The 26,907-nt window shown below is 36.2% G+C and overlaps 1 protein-coding gene across 3 annotated transcripts; it reads left to right on the forward strand.

Moving 5' to 3' along the window:
- Window positions 1-12,755: 12,755 nt before the first annotated feature.
- On the forward strand, window positions 12,756-25,714 carry LOC137008886 (cytochrome P450 2J4-like). 3 transcript variants are annotated; one of them, XM_067370652.1, is made up of 10 exons: window positions 12,756-12,870; window positions 18,325-18,533; window positions 18,610-18,772; window positions 18,878-19,027; window positions 20,217-20,377; window positions 20,583-20,759; window positions 22,252-22,390; window positions 22,483-22,670; window positions 23,222-23,363; window positions 23,442-25,714. In XM_067370652.1, exons 2-10 carry the CDS (start codon window positions 18,336-18,338, stop codon window positions 23,615-23,617), a joined length of 1,494 nt encoding a protein of 497 aa, XP_067226753.1. In that variant the 5' UTR covers window positions 12,756-12,870; window positions 18,325-18,335; the 3' UTR covers window positions 23,618-25,714. The 3 variants fall into 3 exon arrangements, with proteins under 3 accessions (XP_067226753.1, XP_067226754.1, XP_067226755.1); XM_067370653.1 differs by lacking the exons at window positions 23,222-23,363; window positions 23,442-25,714 and adding an exon at window positions 23,068-23,197; XM_067370654.1 differs by lacking the exons at window positions 23,222-23,363; window positions 23,442-25,714 and adding an exon at window positions 23,071-23,170.
- The last annotated feature ends 1,193 nt before the right edge of the window (window positions 25,715-26,907 follow it).

A 26,907-nucleotide genomic window follows, 5' to 3' on the forward strand; every position in this document is an offset into this window, starting at 1 on the left:
ATTGCGTGTTATATAGTCAGAATTGCAAGATATAAACACAATTGTCAGTATTTGAAAGGTGAAAAGTGAAAGTGGATAGAGCTGTATTTGAAAAGAGGGACTCATTCTACACATTAAAACTATTTGTGTACATAAGTATTTATATTACAGTATTTGTGGCTAAATTTGCAAGTTCAGCCTACAACAAATGTAAGGTTTTCTTGAAGCACATAGCTGAACATACGGCCTAAATAAATGTCTCGGCCTAAATTCATAATGGTCTTTTTGTCATAAATATGCTGTTTGACTTTATAGGTCAAAGAAATCGAGTCCTGCGGAAATCAATCATCGGGAATCTGGATTTTGTACCTAAATATGAAGATTCAAACTAAAGCTTGCAGCAAAGGCACAGCCCTACCTCTTCATTCATGCCTTACTCATAGGAATAATATGCTTTTTATGAACTGGGTTGTTTTTAAAATGTGCCATTAATCTCCATGACAAATTTCTCTTGGGAAGTATGAGCATTTATATGGGGTCATTTTTTGTCTTGCATAGGGAAAAATCATATGGATGGCACTGAAGGCTAACTAAACCAATTTATATTGTGGAATTGTTGAATTTAATTATTCCCAGTGACACCATTAATGTGGCCTATTTTAAGTTGCATTAAATAAATGATCTTGCTTACAAAATAAATCTCAAACAGCTGTTGTTTGCTTGTTCAGTTGGTGTTATTTCCAGGCCAGTGTTCGGCTAGTTTAGCTTGTGGTCTTCCAGCCAGAGCAACTGACAGATGCCCAAAATCCCGCTAAAACCAGCAAACTAAACCTGTTTATATTTGTTTGGTATCTAAGGTATGAGGAGAGATTCAGATACACAGGACTTATTGTTCATGTTGTCCAGTTAACGAAGTTGGTCGCATTAAGATATATATCTCTGTCTCTCCAGCTCTTGGGACAGGTCAGCACACGAAGGATGTTTTCGCTTCGTCTCTTCATCTCTTATCAGGAGCTAGAGGATATCTCGCGATCAGAAAAAAAAAAAGGAACACGTGACTTCTGTGGCGCGCACGGCTATAGATGAGTGTAGTGAGGTGACAGGATTTTGAGGCCCAGGACCACCATTATTAGGGATGTTGATTGTATAAATATGATTATTTACACATGAACATTTGTGACCAAATTTGAAATGATGTCTCCGTTCACTTTGCCTAGTCTCCTTCAACCTTGTCCTTCAAAGATGACTTAAAACACATTAGTCGGCGATAACATTGTTTTTTCCGCTTAAAAAATTCCAATACATGTCACCCAATAGATAATGTTTTAAGTGTTTTTGTGAGTTATACCTTCGATTAGCCTTGACGTTTCCTCTCCGCGCTCCCTTCAGCACTTGTCTGCGCGCGCTCTCAGTGGTGGCAGCTGTGTCCTTATACTACCTTGAGAAAAGGATGGGAAAACCGTACAAAACCAGGTCAGCACGGGGTTAGACTAGCTGAAGGCGACCCTCGTTACGCTCTTGAACGCGCCCGCTTTGAATCCCCCCCACCCCCTGCATACAAAATTGACGCGCGTGTTTGGAGCTCGTGAGGAAAATGCTGACGCGTTTGACCGTTTCGTCAGCGTGTTTGACGTGTAGACTGCTGAGGGATATTTATTACTCTTAAGGACTTTTTTTCATGGAGGCAAACGATCGTCGAAAAATATTTCGTTTACGCGGAAACACTTTCTTGGGAGAACGACATGAATTTGGGATTTTTGTATAGCCTTATAATGAGAAACGATGTGTAGCCTGCTGAGGGATATTTATTACTCCTAACGACTTTTTATGGACGCGAAGATGTTGTGATGTGGAAATACTTTTGGGCTGAACAGAATGTTTGGAAATGTTCTGAATAGACGTGCGCAGGTATGTTTTATTATTTATCCTCAAATCTCGTATTCTGCACCATTTTCCATTTAAAGAATATTTGCTTGCATTATTAAACGAGGAAACATTTCTTTCCACAGCAAACAAACTCGAATGATGATCTCAAACATCCTGTGTGAAACTCTTTCTGTGAAAACGTCCTTGCTTTTGGAAACGTTTTGAATATTGTGAGGTAATTTAAACGACGTGTTTTACAGGATATTTATTGCGCCTTCGCGCCTTTTTGTGGACGTGATCGATCGTCTTATATGTGGAAATACTTTAAATTGTTTTGATGTTTTGAATAGAATACGGCGCTAATTATTTATATTCAAAGCTTTTACTGCAGCGTTTTCATTTACAGAACATTTAACTCTCATTGCACAAGCCTAAACCGTGTTCATGTGGAAATAACACAATTTGGGAATTTTAGCGATTTTTTGACAGCTTTCTCTCTTATTAAACCAGGAAAATTAATGTTGCACTAATGCATGAGGAAACTGATATCCTCATTTGGATGAACTGAACGAGACTTCAGCAAGAGTTTGGCGCAACTACATCCACTGGTGATGCCGGAGGTCACTTCCACCAGAAGTGATAGGCTAACATCCAAAGGCATTATGTTTTTATGCAACACCACAGCCATCAAGGACTGGAGTTATTTTCTCTCTCAGATCTTGCCTCTTGTGAATAAATCAGCGGGATTTGTTCATAAGAGTATGGATCGGGTGGAGGCGGTGACGAGCACCATGGTGACGGCTCTGGAGCCCGATCTGAGCGGGATGAGCGCCAGTCACCCTCCGCTCAACTCCAATCACACGTCCGGGATGGAGCACGTCTTTCAGTACTCGTATTCCGAGAGTGACCTGCAGTACACGGACTACAGGACGCCGCAGAGGGAGTCGATACCGCTGCCCAAGGCGGTGCTGTACCTGGTAATGGCCGCTCTGGTGGTGGTCGCCGTGGCATACGCGATCGTGGGGCACCTGGTGAAGGATCTCGTGCATGAGTTTTTGGGTAAGTGCATTCTGGAAATGTACCGTGTATGTGTTCAATTAAACAACACTCTGACTAAACACTGTGCAAGTATTTGTGTGTTTTGGGTATGCATTTAAATCAGCAAGAAAATACAGAAATTCAACTCTCTGTTTGGTGCATTGCACTGGTACTGATAAAAATAAAACAAGCCAAGGTCTCTGATTTTCCCAGCCTAAACCAGCAAGTGCCTATACCGAGCGAGCTTACAAAAACAGAACCTTTTTTCTTATGTTCCCATCAAGTTATGAAAACCTTATTTTTGAATTTTTTATAAACGCTCAAAACGTTTTAAAAACGTTTTTCTTGGTTATGCAAACACTGAGGTAATATTCCATTTGTCATCCTTCAAACATTATGGGAAACATTATGTTCTCTGAACATTCTAAAACAAGTAACATTTAAAAAGACGTAGAAGAACTAAAATGTTTCAGAAAAAAAGTCCCATGAATGATGTATAAATAACGTTTTTGTGCAGATAACTAACAGACATTCTATCTATGTTACTGAAAGAACGTTGCCAGAACGTTCTGAGATCAGTCTGACCAAGCTGGACCATCTAAGGTTGTTTTAAAGGATTAGTTCACTTTCAAATAAAAAATAGCCCAAGCTTTACTCACCCTCAAGCCATCCTAGGTGTATATGACTTTCTTCTTTCTGATGAACACAATCTGAGAAATATTAATAAATATTCTAATGCATCCAGGTTTTGTAATGGCAGTGAAAATGTCTCCATCCATCAAAAACGTACTCCACACGAATCTGGGGGGTCAATAAAGGCCTTCTGAAGCAAAGCGATGCATTTGTGTAAAAATAATCCATATTTAACAAGTTATGTAGTAAAATAACTAGCTTTTTTCTTCAAAAACTGTACGTCCTACGCCTACCCTATTCAGCTTACAGAAAAAACTTAACTGACGTAACTTAACTTGGCTCCGTTTTTTTCCCCCGTAAGTTCAATATGGAAAACGATCTGGTGGAAGCTAAATATTTAACTTCATAACTTGTTAAATATGGATATTTTTTTCTTAAACAAATGCATCACTTTGCTTCAGAAGGCCTTTATTAACCCTCCGGAGCCGCGTGGAGTACGTTTATGATGGATGGATGTGGATGGAGACACTTTCTTCAGCTCATACTCATGACCCCTGTTCACTGCTATTATACAGCTCGGATGCGTCTCGATATGTATTAATATTTCTCTGATTGTGTTCATCAGAAAGAAGAAAGTCAAATACACGGCTTGAGGTTGAGTAAAGCTTGGGGTAATTTTCATTTGAAAGTGAAATAATCCTTTAAGCTTTTTTTTTTTTTTTTTTTTACAGCAGGTCATATATTTACAGCTCATTTGCATCCATTGCACTTAACTAGTACTATGGTCATTTCTATTATGAAATAGTTTTCTGAAAGTGTGCTTTGGGTGTGTTTAGGTATTCATATTCATAAGGGGTTATAATGAGTTTGTCTGGAGTGTGTTTTTTGGGGGATGCTCCATATGTTTGATATTTACGCATATGTATGTGAGAGCATTAGACTTATGATATTTAGTTTGATGGTGCATTACTTTTTGCACCAGTTCTGACATCAAGCAGTCTCGACTCTGAAATGCACCTCTGTTGTTCATTCACACATTTACATTCACCTCCACAAACATCTCGTCTGATCGCTGAAAGCTCAGAGTTGAGTATCTGGAAGGGGATGAAAAGGAATTACAGTTCTTCACTTCTGTTTTTCAAAGACCTTGATGTTTACCTGAAGCGATGAAGCAGGCGAGTTTCTCACACACACAGGAGAAGCAGAGCGGGGACATGAGCACTCAACAATACCTAAGAGATTTCCCCAAAAGCCCTGGTTACAGCAAGCACTCTTCCTGTAGATGTGCTCTGTGCATTTGTGTCGGTCCTGGAGGTGTAAATGTGAAGATTGTCAGTTTGGTGAGATTCTCACTGTAGTGTGTCTCTCTCCAGGGTCAAGACAATAAGTATAGGAAGCTTACTTTTTCTGTCCTAGTAGTCATGTGCACTATTTAGTTTGTCTATCTGCTTGTTTATTATGATATCGTAAGCCTCACTATTGCCGATATGGACAGGAGTTGCGTTTTTTTCCCTTGTTGGACAATGAAACGGCTGGTGAAAAAAAGCAGGTGAACGCCACTAATATTTTCTTCAGCAAATCTAGTGTTTATTATGAACTCTTTTAAAATTGATTAAAATAAAAGAAATAAGAACACTGTCATATAAAAAGTCAATGACACTATTAAAAAATACAGATGAATCAGACATGCAGATTGTAAAGGGGAGAGTGGGGTAAGATGAGCCATTTTAATTTACTTATGTGGTCCTCAAGCTAAGGGAAAAAGATAGTAAAAGTACAATGAAAGTATTGTGCACACTTTGGCCCAAATGTTGGGGACATTTAATTTTCAAAAGCATATCAATGTTAATCCTGAAAGAAAAATAAATGTTAGTTATGATTAATTTAAATCCCCTAACAGTATCTAAAGTAATTCCAAGATGTTTCCTATCATTTTAAATGCTCAGAATACATCTATGACAAAGGGTTCTAAAAAATATGGCTTCTTATAAAAAAAGTGCTCCTGTGGCTCAATTTACCCCAGGTTAGGAGTCAGTGGGTAAGTTGCACAATCTGGGTGTAAACTGACCATCTAACTGAATCTGAATCAAAACCCATGTGAAATTTTAAAGATAATTTAACTATTTTAAAAACTAATTTAATAATCAAATTTCCTTTTACAAATAATATTTTTCTTAAAGCTAACTTAAAGGATTAGTTCACTTCAGAATTAAAATTTCCTGATAATATACTCACCCCCATGTCATCCAAGATGTTTATGTCTTTCTTTCTTCAGTCGAAAAGAAATTAAGGTTTTTGAGGAAAACATTCCAGGATTCCAACGTGTTGAAGGTCGAAATGTCAGTTTCAGTGCAAGGACTCTACACGACCCCAGACGAGGAATAAGGGTCTTATCTAGAAAAACAAACATTCATCATTTCATTTTCAAAAAAAAAAATTTTTTTAATACTTTTTAACGACAAATGACTGTCTTGCACTGCTCTGCAATGCGCCACGTATTACGTAATCACGTTGAAAGGTCACGCGTGACATAGGCGTAAGTACAAAGCGAACGTGCAAAGACTAATGGTGCGTTCACATGAATGAAGCAGTAAGCGCGAGTGATTTACATGTTAAGTCAATGCAAAGACACAAATTGACATCCTGTGGCGCGATTCGCACGAATGAAGCGGCGCGAATGACACAAGTTGAAAAATCTGGACTTTGGCGAATTTCCGTGCCGCGTTAACCAATCAGGAGCTTGCTCTAGTAGTGACGTGACGTAGCGAGCTGAGGCAGAATTTCGAAACAACAATGGAGGACAAAATCATCGTCATGTACATCTTCATACATTTATAGAAACACAAATAAAAAGGATTGTGTTTGAAAGAAAGTGAGTGAGGAGGTCGGACAATCTGAAAAGTTGTAAAAAACGGTCTTTACTCAATTAGAGCTATATATATATATATATATATATATATATATATATATATATATATATATATATATATATATTAAGACTACAAGCCAACTAAAGACGACCAATTGAGCTAATTCGCTGTAATTTACAATTATTTCCCCACTGACAAGTTGTGTTTATTCAGAGGAAGTGTGCAGAAAGCAGTGGGAGAGTCTGGGACACAAAGGAGCGGGAGAGCCCGTCTCATGACGCAAATTCACGTCTGTTGTGAAGGGATTTTCACTCGCGAATGAAGCGAGTAAACTCAAAATGTTCAAGCGTCCAACTACGCGCGAATAGCGCAATTTATTCGCACAAGTCGCGTCTGGTGTGAACGCAGCATAAGTCAAACGGCCTTTACAAAAAAGGTAAAACAACAATGTTGGATGACTTTGAAGATGGAGGAGAAAATGAGACAGAGTTTTTCGCCCTACCGCGGTACTTCTGCCTACATCACGCGTAACCTTTCCAGCGTGATTACGTAATGCGTGGTGCAACTAAAATTAAATAAAAATGTCTCACTTTACCCCACAGCATTTGGCTCACTTTGCCCCATTGCTGCCATTTTGGAAAGAACTAGCTTAACAATTCAGGCTAATTTTAAGCTAAATGATTTTAAATGAATTAGCTTTGTAACAGCCATTGCATCTGTTATGCTAAAAATTGACTTTTTACAGTTTTAGTAAATTAAGTAAATTGGTGCCTTCCACTCCTCCCATGTGCTTCTCCTTTTCACAGTCTGGCAAAAATGATGGGTGGCTCCAAAATATATGGTCACATGACAATAAAAGTGAATAGTTGCCAAGATAAAAGGGGGTGGGTCAACTTACCCACTGGCTCATCTTACCCCGCTCTCTCCTACAAGAGCCATTTCTCATACAACAAAATTTGTTCTTTCTCTAGAATTATACAAATCCCATTTAAATTCCTGATTATTTTGCCATGCTCACTCTTTCATCGAAGCAGTTCAGCCTAATTGGCATAAATTTGTATGTGGGAAGTTTTCATGCCATCACACGGCTCTGCTTATCAGCCACTTTTGTTTACTCACACCCTTCAGGCTGACTCTGCTGTATTATCTGCTCATCTTAATTCCAGGCGGCTTTCTGAGTCAAAGGCGAATGCGTTTAGCGCAGCCAGACTGGTGCTTTCTGTCATGGATCTGAACTAAGTGTTCGGTTCGATGGCGCATTCAAACTGGATGATGCCGGTACATTAGAGTTATTTGAATCATTAATCAAGTAGTGTAGTACTTGAATTCTTAACTGCAAGGTATAATTAATGCAGCCCGGGGCTCATATATAATATGTAGTGTGTATTGCATTACAGAAAGAAGCTGTTGTTGCTTCCTAATTGGAATATCAATTTTGTTTTCATGAATTGTGAAATATGACCCGGACATGTTCTTGACAGGTTTTGTGAGATTCTTGGCTTCTGTTTCATAAAGAAGGCCTGCACATCTTTTTCGATTTCCATTATGCTTTTCATTAAATTATTGAAACCAGACCATTTAATCAAGTCATGGGCTATTTTTAACTTAGTTTATGTCCTTGAATAATAATAATGTTATAACGCGTCTGTGAAAGTGCACGGCTCTTTTGTGGTAGACAAAATGTCTTTGCTACATTAATGCCGTTGCTAATCAGATATATGTGTTTGAGTGTATAGAATATGAATATTTATGTTCAATCTCAGACTTTTTTCCACCTCTGTCAGTACATATTACTATGGTTTCACATCTCACTTCTGCTGCCACAGGCTGTTTACTGCTATTTTCTTGTGTCCTGTGTTTCCTGTCACAGTTTTCTGACTGGAGCCGTCCCCAGACCATTTTCCACAACAAACAGTTTCACATTGTTTTGTCCAAATGGACTCAGTAGATGAATTCATTCAGCCTACAAAAGAGTTTTCTGTGTATTATGAGTGGTTCAGAATCAGAACTCTCAATCGTGAAAGTTCAATCGTGTTTTTTCTTTATTCTGGAGAGAAGTTATTCTATTTGTCTAGTTATTAAACTTAAAAAAACGAATCATACACGTGTTGGTATGAATCAGCTTGGACAGTGACAGAATAAAGGCCTATTCAAAAGATTTTGGCATGAAAATCACTCAATTTCAAGGCCATTTCAAAACAAAGCACTCTCTGGCCCCTTTTGTACTGAAAACGTGATTCATCAGACCAGGCCACCTTCTTCCATTGCTCCGTGGTCCAGTTCTGATGCTCACGTGTCACTGTTGGCTCTTTCGGCAGTGGACAGGGGTCAGCATGGGCACCCTGACTGGTCTGCAGCTAGTTTGAGGTAGAGTAGCTCGTCTGTTGGATCGGAACCTTCGCTCCCCACGTGTATCAATGATCTCGGCCACTCATGACCCTGTCTCCGGTTCACCACTGTTGGAGCACTTTTGATAGATACTGACCACTGCAGACCGGGAACACCCCACAAGAGCTGCAGTTTTGGAGATGCTCTGATCCAGTCGTCTAGCCATCACAATTTGGCCCTCGTCAAACTCGCTCAAATCCTTGCGCTTGCCCATTTTTCCTGCTTCTAACACATCAACTTTGAGGACAAAATGTTCACTTGCTGCCTAATATATCCACTCACTAACAGGCGCCATGATGAAGAGAGAATCAGTGTTATTCACTTCACCTGTCAGTGCTCATGATGTTATGCCTGATCGAACTAAGCTTAATAGTTAGGTGCTGCACTGTGATATATAAGTAACAGGTATTTTACATCAGAGCTCTTACTGTATGTCATTCAACTTGACTGGAATCATTTATTAGCATCTAGGACAATAACCATTTTTTTATTATTATTTTTATGAACTCAACAAAGTATTTAGGCCTAAATTTAAGATGTATGTATTTGAATTCCATATAAAATGTCAATTATTTTGGATGGAAACAATTTTAACCTAAACAAATAATTATTATTATTATGTGATGCATATTTGTCAGTCATACAAAAATAAAACAGGTAAGATTTCTGCATTTTTTTTAAATATTTTTTTTAAAAGGAATTTATTCAAATTGCTTTGTTCTTTGTGAAAACAATTAAATTTTTTTTAGTTAAAAAGTATAAACTGTGGAACGAGCAATACACAGTTCAAATACACATAAATGTGTAAGACTGAAATACTGGATTGATTGATGCAAAAAGTACCTGTTTTGTTTATGTCTGACTGACAAATATGCATTACATTAAGTTTATTAGTTCATGTTAAAACTGTGTATTTTATGTGCATTATGTATTCAGATAAATCATTTTTTTTGGAGTGTGTATCATAATCTTGAACATAAAGGTTCCCAAACGGGGAGTTTTGTCATATGAGAACCATTTTTGGTTCTTCAAAGAACCTTTCAGTGTTTTGTTTTCTTCTTCTTCTTAGTTTGATGAGCATTTTAATAATAATTATTAATTTAATTACCTTTTTCGTGGATGTTAATGTCCCCCCTCGTTGAGAACAATATAAATTTATTTTACGTAGCCACCTAGAGCCTAACCACAAGGTCTACACTTCAGCATAATGGTAAACTCAAAAAAAATCGACATAACAAACTCTTTTAAATGTCAAATATAACTGAACATCAAACTTTAAAAGGTATTTCCCTTTACTAAAAAACACATTAAACAGCACTTAAGTTCAACATTTACTGTCCCAATCTTTCCCTACGCAAAGCATGCTGGGAACTAGAAATCCACTGCCCAGGTTCAATCAATGCAACATAAATGATTCATGTAGTCCCAACACAAATGGTTTAGGTTGACCTAACATTTTGCAAGTTTAATTTCATTTAACATAATACAATTGAGTGCAAATGCCAATTAAGTAAAAAACTAAAGATTTGTGTTGGTTCAGCTTATTTTATTTAAATAAACTGAACAAGCAGCTAGAATCATTTTTTTGAGTGTGTCCGACGTTGTAAAAAGCAATGCCATTGTGCAGCGTTTACCTCAGTAAGTTGACCGAGTGGAGTGCAAGTGAGTGGAGGCGGGGCTAATTAGCATATTCATAGATCCAGGTATATTAAATGAAGCAAGGGTGTAGAGTTACATTCAAGCTATTTTAAGGCATAAAGAATTTAAATATGTATAAATATGCAATTTTGGTGATCAAAGATGAGTGACTAAAGGGGGACTTTAAAGGTTCTTTGTGGAAACATCAATGCAAATAAAGAAGCTTTACTTTTAAGAGTGTTTTGTCCTCTCTCATGCAGTGGATCCTTTGACTCTCTGTGTGACTGATAATCATCTCTAATCTGTGTCTCTCATCAGAGTGGGTGTTTGGGCCTCGTTCAGACGACCGCAGGAGCAAGAGTGAGGTGAACTGCATCAGCAGCAGCGTGAACGAAATGAGCGAACTCTCGTGTCGGGTGGACACGTCGCGCTGCATCGTGTACAATCACTCCGAGTCTCTGAACGCCATGAAGCCGGAAGAACTGGTGGTCACCATCGATGAGACCTTGCAGGACCTACCTCGTGAAGCTTACAGTGGAACCTAACTGAGAAAAACAACCACGGTTTGATCCAGCCCTTTATTATGAGGAGAAAAGCATGTTTGCTTCAGTTTGATCGGCATCTGTGAGCCGGTGCAGTAACGTCAGATGACCTTTGGCGGTCATGTGGAATTTAGGAGACTTTAAAAGGAATGGAATCACAATAAAGTACATGTACATGTTCTTTATCGGAGTGCTGTGAGACACTATATTTTCTGAACTCGAGAAAGAGGAGAGACACTTCTTTATCTTTCATATCAGTGTTATTTTTCTTGTTTTGTGGAGACATGCACTGTGAATCTAGAATAGTGTTATCTGCTGTTATCCGTTTCATACTCTACCCACAACCTGCTTTGGTTCGATTTTCCCACTTTTTTGCAGATATTTATGGCTGAGAACTTTTGGCTGCGTTGTAGTATTTGCAAATACTTACATTTTACTCACTTTCAGGATTCCTGGAATTGATTATGCTGCTTGAAAACAGAAATACTTAGAGATCTGCTACCTACAGGTAATTTAAAAAGTCAAGCAATGAAGATAGTTTAGATATATACAGCCCTTGATGAAAAAAAAAGAGAGATCAACAATGGTGAAATGGTTTCATCTTAGGCAGTGTTACCAAAAATTTGTGTTTTATAATGGAGGGAGATGCTACACAAACTCTTCTCACTGGAAATATATATATTTAAATGAAAGAAGACAGCTGTTATATACACTTAAAAGTGGCTTTTGATAATATATTTGAGTTATACGTTGACAGATGTCTCTGTTTACTTCACAACTAAGGGCTATAATTTCAGGTTTCATTGCAGATGGTGAGCATCACAGATTTTCAAAGTCAAAAAAGGGGATAATTGGCAGAATTATCCCTCACACACTCTAAAAAATGAGGGTTAAAAAATGAGGGTTGAAAATGGACAAACCATTTGTTTAAATGTTTGCTGGATAGTTTTATTTAACCCAACTATTGTTTAAAAATGATTTAAAAATGACTGTATAGCTTAAAATGAACCCAAAATAGGTTGGAAATTAAAAACCAGACACATAATTAGCCTACTAGAGGCAACAATAATAATCAAAAGGTGAACATTTATTAATAAGCAATTTAATAAATCTTTATTGTTTAATTATTATTCATTAATCTTATTATTAAACATATTAACAACATATTTTGTGTTCATTTTTCACAAGCAATACAGTAATTTTTAAACAATAGTTGGGTTAAATAAAACTACCCAGCAGTTTGGGCAAAAACATTTAACCCAACTTGGGTGGTTCTTAACTCAACTTTTTTAGTTTCTAATTGTTTCAAACTGGCAAAAAATGTTCAGAAATAAGATTGAGACATCAGACTGAAGGCTTCGTCCACTTCTGCTGTTCTCTTTTTCATACATTTTCAACAGTAAAGGTGAAAAAATAACTTTACCAGATTACCACTGACAGCTTGTTTTGACCTTTACTGCCAAAGTGTAATTGTTTTGTCAGATTGAAAAAAAAAAGCAAAATTCGTTCTGTGATCCATATGTCCAGTCATGCCATGTAACAATAATCGAAATATGTTACAAATGTTGTAGAAAAACACAGAAAAGATGTTTTTCCTGTTTCATGTCCTGCATTTTACACAAAAGTCACAAGTCACCTTAATAAATGTGACATTATGTCAAATTTATCTAAAACAACTTGACATTCATTTTTAAAAAAAAAAACATTTTTATATTACAAATGTTAAATACATTTTTTTTTATTCTGAATGTGTGCGCAGTGACGTTGAAATGTAGGCGGTCCGTAGGCGGGCGCGCCGTGACGTCATCACAACAACATCAGCCGTTTCTTCCTTGTTGTAGACTCCCTCCAGTTTTCAACTTAGCGGCTGTATGTTGATGTATTTTCACGACTGTCTGATAAATAACATCATTCTCGTAAGTACAGATATCCTGACCGACATCTATGCGGTGTAGCGATCATTTGACATTCATTTGTTTGTGCAGTAAACCCAAGCGGGTACAAAGTCCAACTTTTACTTCGCTGTGTTTTTATGATAATTGTCTTAACCGTGAAGGGACTGAAGTAAAAGGGTTTTGAAGCTTTTTTCCCCCCCTCCAAATCCTGGGTTTGTTATGAATCTGCATGAGGTTGTAATATAAAAAAATCTTTTTGAAATATTTTATAGCTTATTAAATATAAAGTATAAAATTACACCAAGGTAGACCATAACCTTTTAATGTGGTCTTAAATAGTAAAAAAAATTAATTGCATTAGTCAGGTGTAAAATAACTTAAATCTTTTATTTAATTTAAGTATTATTAAAATCTAGCTGGTGTGATGTCAAATTACTTGCAAACTTTTTTTTTTTTTTTTTTTTTTTTTACCTTAAATATATCTTTGATGACCATGTTCTGTGGACTGTTGCATGAAGCTAGTTGAACAAACTCTGAGTTTTGACAAATCCATATAAATCCAACCTGTTTTAGATCAGGATAGGCTGTTACACAACGCTCGGTATAAACTTCTCTTGCGCGTGCAGTATGGCACGTGCGCCAAACAGCCAATCACACGAAACATGGAGAGCGCCTGTTTGATTTACTACTCGTGAGAGAGCCGCCCAATTCACGTCTCTTCTGAAGATAAAGAGATTGTTATGAAAAATATCATGAAATTAAATGCATTTACAAAGCAGGAATAAACACAGCTGCAGTGAAAGTTTGAGAAGGCAGCTGAAAGAAAATATCTTACTATATCAATGCATGTGAATCAAAGAAATAGGCCTAATAATTTATAATATAATAATTTATATTAATTTCACAAAGAGCTCAAATGAATACACGTAAGCTTAATTTGTTTAAAAGCTTTACAAATCGATGCTTGTATATCAATTTCAAAGCAGTCATTTATAACCGAATATACTATTATGAATAACACATAATTAATTCATATAATATAAATATAATAAATAATTAGCAGCAAAATAAGAGGTAAAAAAATCTAAAAGGTTTTCAATATAAACTGATTTAATTTCGAGCGAGATACTGAGGGTATGCACGTGACGTCACCTTCGACCGTTATGACTGCGGTCACGCCCACTGAGTGGCACAAAACACATCTAAAACAGGAGAGCTTCGCGATTGACTGTGCAATTAGCTTTGACACAAAACCTGAGGTATATTTTTACAGACTGCTGAAAGCTACAGAAAAAAAGAAGCATATAGGTCGCTGCAATTCACAGAAACAGCTGGACTCCAGCAGTTTTGCAGTTATCATTTTGTGTCAAAATGTTGGATTTTGGGGTAAAATCATACCGTATACATTGTATTGGTATATATTGTGTTGACAACTCATCAATTAAATATTTACCTTATATTCTGCATAATTTGGTGTTTAAATAAACACTGACAAAAACTACTACGATATGACGATATATTATAACATTGATATAAGTCAGTGATTACTCAGATATAAACCTATTTATATTGAAGTTATATAAGGCTTTTTTATTGGCAGAATTGTTTTATGTAGGCTATTTCCCCGGGTCATATAAATGTCAGGAAACATGATTCCTGGCTGCGTGTCAATATCCATGGATTAGGTTTATTTGACATGGTATAAGGAACACTTTCGAGCCCAACCTTTAGTGTGATCGTTAGTTTTACTCGCATTTTCGCAGTTTCCCCTATTAAATCCAGTCATGCAGCAGCTTCTTTTACCTCAGTCCAGCTGACGGGGCGCGTTCAGGCGGGAAAGTGACGTCTATGTAAATACACCCACACACACACATATGTTTATATTGAAGAAAAATGTTATATTTATATATCATATAAATTGTATATAAATATTTAGCAATGAAACGGCTAAAAAACAATCCACCTTCATAAGCCCGAAAAACCGTTTACTCAAACTAATCTTGAACTTACCTGGGTAGAAACTGAAACCGGCTTTGTGCAACAGGCCACTGTACTTGATGGTTGTCATGAATACTCCTCAGTTTTGAGTCCGATCTGCTGTGGTTTGAACAGCCAATTATCTCCCGTCACTTAATGAAGTGTGTTTTAGCACGATGATGAAATGTTACCACAGTTCCATAAGCTTTAAATAGGATCAAGCACGACGGCAAGTGGAAAAGCGATCGTAATTAGCCCATATTAACATTTAAGATGTTTGTGTTTCTGACCCAACATCTATCCTGCTTGTACTTGTTAATTCAGGTTTGAAGCAGTTGTCAAATGTGTCTTTCTTACATCGAGCTGAAGGAGTCTTGAATGGACGTTTTTCTGTAAATCAGTTTGCCTGCTAACAATAAAACAATAATAACAGTAAACATCAGTATGAAACTAGGCCACTTCATACATCAGGTGCAACAGACGCTGTCATAACCATTCATAGCTGACAACAGTTGTGCGTTTACAAGGTCAAGAGTGTAATAACGTCTTGTGTGAATTGATTTATCAGGTCTGAGCTCCTCGATGGGACCTGTATGATAATTAGGAGTATTTTTTCTCTGACATGTTTCATACGCCGTGTCCTAGTTCTGTATGCAGCGTTTGAAAGTTCAGGACTATTAGTCAGACATTCACTGATTCTTCAGATGTGAGAGAAAACATGCGCAACAAATTTACCTATTGTTCGTTTTGAAAATGGCAGCATTTCCACTTTGACATTTATTCAAGATTGTTTCCTAAGCACAAAGTAGCCTACCTCCAGCAGGAGTTATTCTCTATATCAATGTGCACTGTTTCTGAACTCCCTGAAATGCCGCCATCTTGAGTTTTCTTCCAGTAACGAACACAACACTATATATTCAACACAATATTCCTCATTTAAAGCAGAACTAAGTAACATTTTTTTTACCTTCATAAATAGTTTTCTAAGTCCTTACGATGGTTAATTGACTTGTAGTGGTGTGTTTGAGATGAGCACTAACCCCTCTGGTACGTCTACGCCAGAAAACAGCACTTGCAAGTTGAGCTTCGCCGACCCGACACAATCTCGCCTCATGTTCACGTTCACGCGAGAGTGACAAAATGCTTTACGGTAATTCAAAAACAATGTATATATTATAAAACAGTTTCGAAAATTACCCACCTCCATCGAGATTTCTTGTACTGTATTTGCAAAACTACTGCGCTGGTGAGCGTTGTAGTCGTTGTAGTCCAGAGCTGCGCTTGGAGTATTTACGACAGTGTGATTCACTGTAGGAACCTGTAGGGGGAGCTTCGCAAATCTTACCGAGTTCCGCTTTAAATAATTCCCACTAAAGGCATAGGCGAAATAAAGGGGCGAGGCCTGGTTAAGTTAGTAGTGTGTTGAAACCGTATTCTGTTAAAAAAAGATGGATGATGCACCTTCACTCTCCTCCATTGTAGTGAGTGAAGCCGCCAATATGGCGAAATCTGTGCAGTAGTGAGCGCGAAGTGGAGCCGATATTGAGCAGGGTTGCCAGGTTTTCACAACAAAACCTGCCCAATTGCTCCTCAAAACTAGCCCATAACTAGCCCAATCGCATTTCAAGGGGTCCCGGGGTAAAAATCACATTTTTAGAGGGGCTCCCCTGGTAAAATTCGCATTCCAGAGGCTAAATATCACATAATTTTGAGTCTATTCAACCTGCAGACATGAAAAAACACCCGCGGCAACAGTATAAAAGTAGCCAAATTCCGCTGGAAAACCGTGGACTTGGCAACCCTAATAACAAGGTCCCGCACACACTCCCGCAGAATTGGTTAGTACAGTTTACTGCAGAACAACTTATTATCTCGGTGTGAAATAAACAGTTCTGAAAAGTTGGAAAAGAAAGTTAAAGTTCTAATCCAGAAGATCCAGAAAAAAGTCAGTTGGTGACTTAGTGACTACTTTGCTCAGAGAAGCTGTCAATCTCAGCTGTCAATCATGATGTCAAAACCTGTGTTTTTATAGCATCAAATAAAACAACACTTATTTAAAGAACGAACACTTTATCTGACATCAGCGTGATAAAAAAATGCCTAAAATGACAGAAACCATCTTTGGAAAAAAATATTGATGTGTAGGTTGACTGTTTAGTTTGTCTCACGTCCCATTACATTACATGGAGAGGACGGGGCTTATGACCAGGGTTGCCAGGTTTCCACAACAAAACCTGCGCAATTGCTACTCAAAACTAGCCCAATCATGTTTTAGAGGGGGTCCCCCCATTAAAAATTGCATTCCAGGGGGTAAAATCCAAATTTTTGGTGGGGTTTTCCTGATAAAATTCACATTCCCGGGGCTAAATTAGGGCTGGGCGATATATCGCATGCGATTGTCAAGTGCATTTCGTCAGTAAATGCTTTCAAATGGAGCACCATTTAATAGACAGAGCCGTAGTTCACTGACAAGCTATGCAATATCGTGTTCATATCGCAGATGAATCGCCGTCGATATTGAACGCGATATTGCGTGGCTTGTCAGTGAACTACGGCTCTGTCTATTAAATTGACGCTCCATTTGAAAGCAGGTGATGGCGATTTAGTGGTAATCAGGGAACCCGGCTTTACTGACGAAATGCGCGTGACAATTTCATGTGATATATCGCCCAGCCCTAGGCTTAATATCATGATATTTGGGGTTTCTGCAACCCACGGACATGAAAATCAACCGGCGGCAACAGTATTAAAATAGTCCAAGTCCACAATAAAACCATAGACTTGGCAACACTGCTTATGACTTATACTGCATCCAGCCACCCGGGGGTGATCAAGACGCTTTTGGCTTCACTTTCAGGCCATGTGTCCAAAACATTTTTTCCCGCAGCTAACGTATTTTTCCAATTGTTTTCAACGGTAGCGCCATTGAGTGGATTTCTTGCCATGAGTTACAACCCATATAAACATCTTTGTATTTTTTCATGCTAGAGTTGTACAAATGAGGGTACTTTGTAACCTCTTCGCACAATCTCTTGTCTATGTAGGCCTTCATCGTCGCTGTAGCTTGCATGCGTTCCGGTCTGTTCTGTTTATGCAGTTTTTCTTTGACTACCTTGTGAATCGACGCCCCCAGAGCACGGTTGCCACCTTGTGGATAAACTAATTACTGCAAAAAAAATTAAATGCACATGTGCAACCCTTGCTTACGGGTAAAAAGTGAAGTATACTTTGGGCTTAACGAGGTCTTGAGCGTCTATTTCACGCTGAAGCGCTGAGCATTTGGTGGTTTTTCAGAAGTAGGGGCTTCATAGAGACAGAAACTAAACAGAGCGTTACTGACAGACAGGGAAGAGAGGAGCTGCAACAATGGAGAATATGAGAAAAATAATGTGTTTTTTGAACATTAAAGCATGACACATTTTTAAAAGATTTTTTTTTTTAGCATTTATTTGAAATAGAAATCTTTTGTAATATTATAAATGTCTTTGGTCCCTCTAGTCTCAGTAAGCATGGCGTCAGTGTTGTCACAGCTGATGGGTGAGTGGATGGACGTTCAGGGACTCCTGATATTTCTGTGTGTGCTTCTGTTGGTGAAACACTTGCGAGATGTTCAGTCCAGGAACATGCCGCCAGGACCCTTCCCTCTGCCTGTCATCGGAAACCTCTTAAATATAGGCTTTAGTGATCCACTGGGTTCCTTTCAGAGGGTAAGTCACATATGGCACATAAAAATAAGTAAAATGATTCTATGTTAATGTATAACATGAAGATCATGTTGATCAGATACCTGAGAGGTATGGAAATGTGAGCACACTTTATTTGGGAAGCAATCCCTGCATACTAATCACTGGATACGAGACTTTCAAAGAGGCGTTTGTGGAACAGGCGGACATCTTCACAGACCGGCCGTACTTCCCTATAGTTGACAAGCTCAGTAAAGGGAAAGGTACAGATGGAGGAAAAAGTTGTTTTGGCAATATATGATTCAAATACTGGCAAAATCTTAAACTTTACATTTATTTATAATCCTAAAATCATTCTTTCTATGTAGGTCTAATTATGTCAAGTGGCCACATGTGGCGTCAGCAGAGGCGTTTTGCTCTGGCGACACTGAAATACTTTGGTGTGGGGAAGAAAACTCTAGAAAACTCCATCCTGCAGGAGTGCCGCTTTCTCTGTGACTCTGTACAGGTTGAACAAGGTCAGTGAGCATCATTTTAGTGCCTCACAAGCAAGATTTGCTGTCATTCTTTTATTAAAAACCCAAACAAATATGAAAGCAGAATGAATGCACAATATTTTTTTAATCTGAAAATGTATTAAAAATTTAGCTCAATGTCATCATCGTGTCTTGAAGGGCTGTGTGTGCATACTATCCTCTAGAGGCCACGATCTGAAAGTGCAAGTGTCTTTTTGAAGGTCAAACATCTGGGAAACCACATGAGAGCTCATCTTTCCTTCATTTTCTCTTTTTATTTGTATATACAGTATACAGTGAGATCCAAAAGTCTGAGACTATATTGAAATTCTGGGATTGAAAAGTTGTAGGATTTAAATGTTTCATTAATAATCATAAATAAAATGTAGTAAAAAAAATTAAAATAAAATCATAAATAATCACAAATCAGCTTAATTTTTATTTTTTATTTAAATAAATACAGTGAGATCCAAAAATCCTGGATATATTTGTACCTGCAAATAAACAAAGTTTTAGGAAGACAAATGTACAAATGTAATAATCATAATTCATATTTCCTTAACTTTCTCTTTTTATTTAAATAAATACAGTGAAATCCAAGATTACATCCTGGATTTTTTCTGTACCTGCAAATAAACGGAAAGTTATAGGATTTAAATGTGTATAATAATACTACTAATAATAAATTTAATTATAAAAAATAAAATAAATATCAATGTTTCAGTCATAAAAAATATATTAATTAAAATGTAATAATCATAAATAATAATAAATCATCCTTTCTTAATTTTCCTTAATTATATTTTTAATTAAAAAGTAAAATCCTGGATTAGGATTTAAATGTGTTCAATAATAATAATAATAATAAATTAAATGAATTAAAATGTAGGAATCATAATTAATAAAAATGTAATAATCATAAATAAAAGTGATTATTATGTTAATAATAATAAATTAAATAAATATAAGTTAAATATAAAAAAATAACTATTGTACAGATTTAGAGTGAATTTGTGAGCAGATGTGTGACATTCAGCTTGTGAATGGAAACAGTGTTCTCAGACATTTGGACGCCACTATATATATAAAACTTAAAAAGAAAAAGGTGTTTTTAGCAGCCGTTTGACTGTTTTTCATGTTTTCTGTTCTTAAATCTTGTAACATTGCTTTCATCTCGTTGTTGTGTTTGTAGGTTTGCCCTTTGACCCTCAGCGTCTCGTGACCAATGCCGTGGCTAATATAATCAGCGGGTTGGTGTTTGGTCACAGGTTTGAGTATGATGACCATCAGTTTCATCTGATGCAGAAGTATGTGGATGACTTCTTACAGCTTCCCATCTCCCACTGGGGTCGGGTACGAGTTCACCCTGCTATCACAATGTCTTACAGAAGCCTAACAATCTAAAAAGTTAAATAATAATAATAAAAATGTTCATACAAATCAGTGAAACTGGAATTGACTTTATTGACAAGTGCTATCAATGTCAGTTTCATTCAATGAATTGTAGTAAATTATAGCATTGTTTGAACATTTTTTATCCTTATTTGTTTCTTTACAGTTATATAATGAGTTTCCAACCCTCATGTCGTTGCTGCCAGGAAAGCACCAGACGGCATTCGCCAGCATGTCTAAACTTCAGCCCTTCATGCAGGAGGAATTCAGAAAACACAAGGAGGAGAGAGACCCGTCCAACCCCAGAGACTACATTGACTGTTATCTGGATGAAATCGAGAAGGTAGTGTTGTCCTAGGATGCCCTGCTGGTGTATTTATATTCCTTTAAGAGGGTTATACTGGGAGTTAGGACAAGCATTAGCAGCTCCTTTATGAATATTCATGTCTGTCCTACAGAGATTGTGTAGTTACAGCATTTACAGCTTATTGCTAACTAGTCAAACCTTAACTACCTAACTCTACTTCAGTCGCTTGTGAAATAAGTGCTGGTGCTGAAATGCCACCAATTTATTTACAGTATGAACTTTTCAAATTGAATATATGTTAAGGTTCAGAGGCAAGAAAATACATGCAGTCATATTACCAAATGCAGGATGCAGGATATTACCATATATATATATATATATATATATGCACAATAAATATATTATATTTAAAATATTTATATACAGATATTTTCTTATATAATAAATATTTTATATTTATATTATTATTATTATATTAGTATTTCTATATTAGAAATATATTTACAAATATATTTTTAAATCAATTTCAAAATATACAAAAATACTTTGATAATGTATATTTTTATACTTACATAAATATAATAAATACACACATATATATCTTACTAACTAAAATAATGACTAAATAAAAAAAAAAAAAATATATATATATATATATATATATGCACAATAAATATCTTATATTTAAAATATTTATATACAGATATTTTCTTATATTTCTTATATAATAAATATTTTATATTTATATTATTATTATTATATTAGTATTTATATATTAGAAATATATTTACAAATATATTTTTAAATCAATTTCAAAATATACAAAAATACTTTGATAATGTATATTTTAAAATATACTTACATAAATATAATAAATACACACATATATATCTTACTAACTAAAATAACTATAAATAAAAAATATATATATATAATATCAAAATATTTTTGTATATTTTGAAAGGAATTTAAAAACATATGAATATATATATATATATATATATATATATATATATATATATATATATATATATATATATATATATGTATAATATAAAATATTTATCATATAGTAAATATAAATAAATATAAGAAAATATCTGTATGTACAATAAAAAAAATATAAATATAAAATATTTATTGCATGTATATATATATATATATATATATATCAGACATTTTTTATATTGTTGATATATTTTTACTAGTGGGTGCAGGACACTATAGTTCATTTCTGTAAGTGAGGATAGCAAAATAAAGTAAACTGTGACATATTTTATATATATAAATTGTTCATTCAGTGGACTTCCAGTAAAACTGATAAAAAATATGGAACCAAAAATTATTCAGACACTTTGACCTGACCAAGTGTTATCTGATATAATTAAGATTATTTTTTCTGACACCGTTTAACTCTGAGATCTTGACATATTTTATCACCATTTTTTTAATATATATATATAAAAATTAGATTCTGAAAATATATATTTATCATATGGGAAGTGTTTTTGTGTTCCATCATTCCCAGTGTAAGGACAGTGAGGCAGAGTTCACAGAGGAGAACCTGATGCACTGTGTGGTTGATCTGTTTGGAGCGGGAACAGAGACCACCTCTAACACTCTCAGATGGGCTTTACTCTTCATGATCAAGTATCCAGATGTGCAAGGTGGGATGTCAGTCAGTCAACAGATGTGACTTCCTGTTGCTTGTCCTCAAAAACTACCATCAGCATGTTCTTCGTTGACTATTTTCTTTCAGAGAAGGTCCAGTCTGAGATCGATCAGGTGATTGGACAGACACGTCAACCTCTAATGGATGACCGAACAAATCTGCCGTACACCTACGCTGTGATCCATGAAATTCAGAGGTTCGCCAACATTGTTACCTTCACGCCTCCCAGAGTGGCCAACAAGGACACAACGGTGGGAGGACAACTCATCCCGAAGGTCATTGTGTTTTTATGTTACGTACAATACAGCATCTGTGTGACTGAACAAGGTCAGTTGTGTTCAACTAAAGAAAATTCAAGTTTTTTTTATTCATCTTTCTTTAGTGTGTAATGTTGCTGTTTGAGTCACTCAGTTTCACTGTTTCTGAACTCTCTAAAAAAACGCCTCCATTGTAGTCTTGAGTTTTCCTTCAGGAACGAACACGTCACAACATCCCTTATTTAAATAATTAATATGCAGAATAAAGGGGCGGGGCCTGGTTGAGTTAGTTAGTAGTGTGTTGAAACTGGCTTTTATGGTAAGGGGCGGGACATTTCCCAAACACACTTGAAGCGCTTGACCAATCACAACTCACTGATCCAGCCGACCAATCAGAGCACATTCTGCTTTTCAGAAGGCGGGGCTTCATAGAGACAGGAACTAAGAGCGTTACTGACAGACTGAGAAAAGAGGAGCTGCAACAATGACAAATATGGGAAAAACAAGGTGTCCAAAAACAAAATCAAGACTCTGTAAAAGTCATAACTCTATATGTTTGGTTATTACAGGGTGTGATAGTGATGCCCTTGCTGAAGACAATCCTACAGGATAAGAATGAGTACAGCACTCCGTACGAGTTCAATCCTGCACACTTTCTGGATGAAAATGGCATGTTTTTGAAGAAAGACAGTTTCATTCCTTTTTCAATAGGTAGGTTATATCCATATACAGCATTATCATAAATCTATGATTATGAACATATTTACTTATCCAGACCGTGATTTCCAGGTAAACGGATGTGTCCAGGAGAGCAGCTCGCTCGTATGGAGCTCTTCCTCTTCTTTATCTCGCTGATGCAGCGTTTTACCTTCCTGAATCTTGAAGGACAAAGGCTGAGTCTGAAAGGATCCGTAAGCGTCTCGTCCGGTCCTGAACCCTTCCAGATACGTGCTGTGCCTCGATAGATTTTAATCACGCAAAAATCTGCTTCTGTTCCTGAATCATGTTCATTACATGGGCTCTTCTCCGAAAACACACAGCTACAGCTCACAAACTAATTACTGAAGGGATGTAATGTGTTTTTGATAAGAAATTGATCTGATTTTATTATTTTCCTGCTCATTTACTGTCTGGGCATCAAAATGCAGAGACAACCAACTTGATATGATAGTTCAGTACTCTACCGTTCAAAAGTTTGGGGTCTTTAAGATTTTTGATGGCACTTCCAATATACTTACAGTATACTTGCCAAGAAATGACTGAATAATATAAGGCCGCTACATGGGTTAAGGTACCTAGTACCTAGTTATTACACTTATTGTAATTACTACAATAAGTATATAGTATGTACGTTTGAAACAGGAGTGTATACAGTAAAAACAGTAATATTGTGAAATATTATTACAATTTAAAATGACTGTTTTCTATTTGAAAATATTTTAAAATGTCATTTATTCTTGTGTTGGCAAAGCTGAATTTTCAGCATCATTACTCCAGTCTTCAGTGTCACATGATCCTTCAGAAATCATTCTAAAATGATGATTTGATGCTCAAGAAACATTTCTGATTATTATCAGTGTTGAAAACGTTTTTTTTTTTTGATAGTTTATTTTGTTTGTTTGTTTTCAGGATTCTTTGATGAATAGAAAGTTCAAAATAACAGTATTAATTTGAAATAGAAATCTTCGTAAAATGTCTTTTATGTCATATTTGAGCAATTATTTGCTGAATAAAAGTATTATTTCTTTCTTTCAAAAAAAAAAAAGTACTGATCCCAAACTTTTAAATGTTGCTTTATGTAGCGCTATAATAAGCTAATTTGCATCCTTAAAGTATTACTGTAGGAAATTTGGCTGTCATTTAGAGACACATTCACAAAAAAGCTATCAAAAGAATTTGGAGTCGTCTGAATGTTTTGCAGACAAACGCCAATCAAATTTTCTGCAGCGCTCATATTAACATATTGACCAATATCTTCTGAAGGCTCAATCTGAGGGTACGTTTACACGACAACGATGTACTAAAAACAGAAAAGTTTTTCTTTGTACAGATGACAACGTTATCAAAACTATCCCCGTTCACACAGATCCATGAAAATGACTAAAAACGCTGTATTACGCATGCCAGACCAGTAGTTGGCGATGTCATTTTGTAAATAAAGACTATGCGGCTGCGCATACGTGTTCTTTTACAGAGCACTCGCGCCAAAAGTGCATGTCCACCTTATTTTTAGTTTACTGCATTTGATATTCTTCTCGTTATTTCCCTGTAGCAGCTAATAAAGTCTTGCACATTCACAGAAAACACCTTACTTCTGCATTAAAAAATGAGGTGGATAGGATAGGCTAACGCGTGATACGCATGTGCATGATGTCACAGTTTTCACAGATTATCTTTTTTTTACAGATTAGATTTTTGCAGTTTACACGGAAATGACAACGGTAGCGTTTTCAAAACTTACAATTTGAAACCCGTCTTCAAAAGTTTAAACAGCAAAAACGCATAAAAAGTTTTGTTGAAAACGGTGTCGTGTAAACAGCCCCTTATTTCAACTAAAAACGGAAAACTTTTTATGCGTTTTGGCCATTCATTTACACGAGAATGGTGTTTTGGGTGCCTGAAAACGCAAACTTTTTGTTGTCTCCGAGTGAACAACAAAAACACAAATCTGTGTAAACGATGGCGTCTGGCACATGCGCATTACGTTTCATCGCCATCTAATGGCCTGCCAGCATAATACAGCATTTTTAGTCGTTTTCATTTATTCGTATGAATGGGGATTGTTTTGACAATGGTGTCATTTGTGCGCGGAAAACTCAAAGGAAAAACTTATGTTTTAAGCATATCATTGTAGTGTAAATGTATCCTAAGTAGAGAAGTACATCAGAAGTACCTAAGTACATCTCTATAAAGATGACATAACTCATGCAACAGGCATTTATTATTTTTATTAGTAGTAGTAGTGTATGTATGCAATTTTTTGCTGCCTAATATTTTTATTGTCAAAACCGTGATATTTTCAGGATTCTTTGATGAATAGAAAGTCCAGCATTTATTTGAAATAGAAATCTTTTGTAACATTATAAATGTCACTTTTGATCAATTTAATGCATCTTTGCTGAATAAAAGTATTAATTTCTTAAAATAAAAAGAAAAATCTTATTGACTCTGTTGAAACATTTGTGCAGTTGTGCTGCTTAATAATTGGAAACTGAGATGCATTTTTTTTAAACTGACCCCAAAATATATACGGAAGTATATGTACATGATTATACGTCCCTTGTCATACTCTGTTTATGAATTGTAATAGATTAGTACATCAGAAAAGAATTGTACACATTTTATTTTCATAGTTTATTCACATTTCAGTATATCATGGATGAGAAAATGATCCAGATTAATACATGTGAAAGCTTGTGACATATTTGAGCAAATATGAAATTTGGTCCGGTATTGTATCTCAATAAATATGGCTCATGAATATTAATTAGGTGACATGATAGTCCAGGAAGGGCCTAGAATCATTAATTCAGTTCAGCTGACCAGTAATAGTGCAATTTCCACCCAGGACTTCCGACAAACCCTTGAAAATCAAGTAAACTGCCAGTAATCTGGGCTATTAGCTCTGCATATGTCTCAGGTGATGAACAAACACAAACACCATAAAAATTCATCACTGGCAGCCGGACGAGGTCATGGGTGAAATATAATTTCTTTGAGCTAATGGCTTTCTAAGATACAGACCCCACAGTGAGACCTGAATTAAAATTAGGTGTATGTCCTGGCATGGTACATGAAAATCTCTGAAAATGTGAACTTGACTATGAGTTTAAGAAGTGATTGTGCAGATTTCTGGTGTAATGGTCTGTTTTGTATGAAGATCATTGCGCCTCAAGTTAATACAATATTAATAAGACATTGTAATCATATCAGTTTTAAACATTAAGGGCCACAATTACTAAACCAGGCAAATGGGAGTGAAAAGTAAGTAGTGGGAGTAAATGTCTACAAATTTATAAAATGATTCCAAGATCATCAGGTAAACTCATTTAGACACTGGTTCATGGGTTCACACTGAGATCATCGCCCCCTAGCGGTGAACCCTTGACATTTCTAAATGTGATTTGTGTACTGTGTAAATCCTTACAGATCATTGGAGATATTACATTTTAGGTTCAAATTCATAAGATCTTGCTGAAACAGTTGCATGTACAGAAAGTATGTACTGCCCTCTTCAGGCCACAATATGCAAGTG

Source organism: Chanodichthys erythropterus, chromosome 20 (genome assembly GCF_024489055.1).
Source record: "Chanodichthys erythropterus isolate Z2021 chromosome 20, ASM2448905v1, whole genome shotgun sequence".
NCBI classification, from domain to species: domain Eukaryota; kingdom Metazoa; phylum Chordata; class Actinopteri; order Cypriniformes; family Xenocyprididae; genus Chanodichthys; species Chanodichthys erythropterus.

Excerpts from the sequence above, each read along its gene's own strand:
- LOC137008886 (XM_067370652.1), top strand. The coding sequence starts at position 18,336 with ATGGCGTCAGTGTTGTCACAGCTGATGGGTGAGTGGATGGACGTTCAG. Across the intron at positions 18,773-18,877 it reads CAAGCTCAGTAAAGGGAAAG|GTCTAATTATGTCAAGTGGC; the intron begins GTACAGATGGAG and ends CTTTCTATGTAG. Across the intron at positions 22,671-23,221 it reads GAGGACAACTCATCCCGAAG|GGTGTGATAGTGATGCCCTT; the intron begins GTCATTGTGTTT and ends TGGTTATTACAG.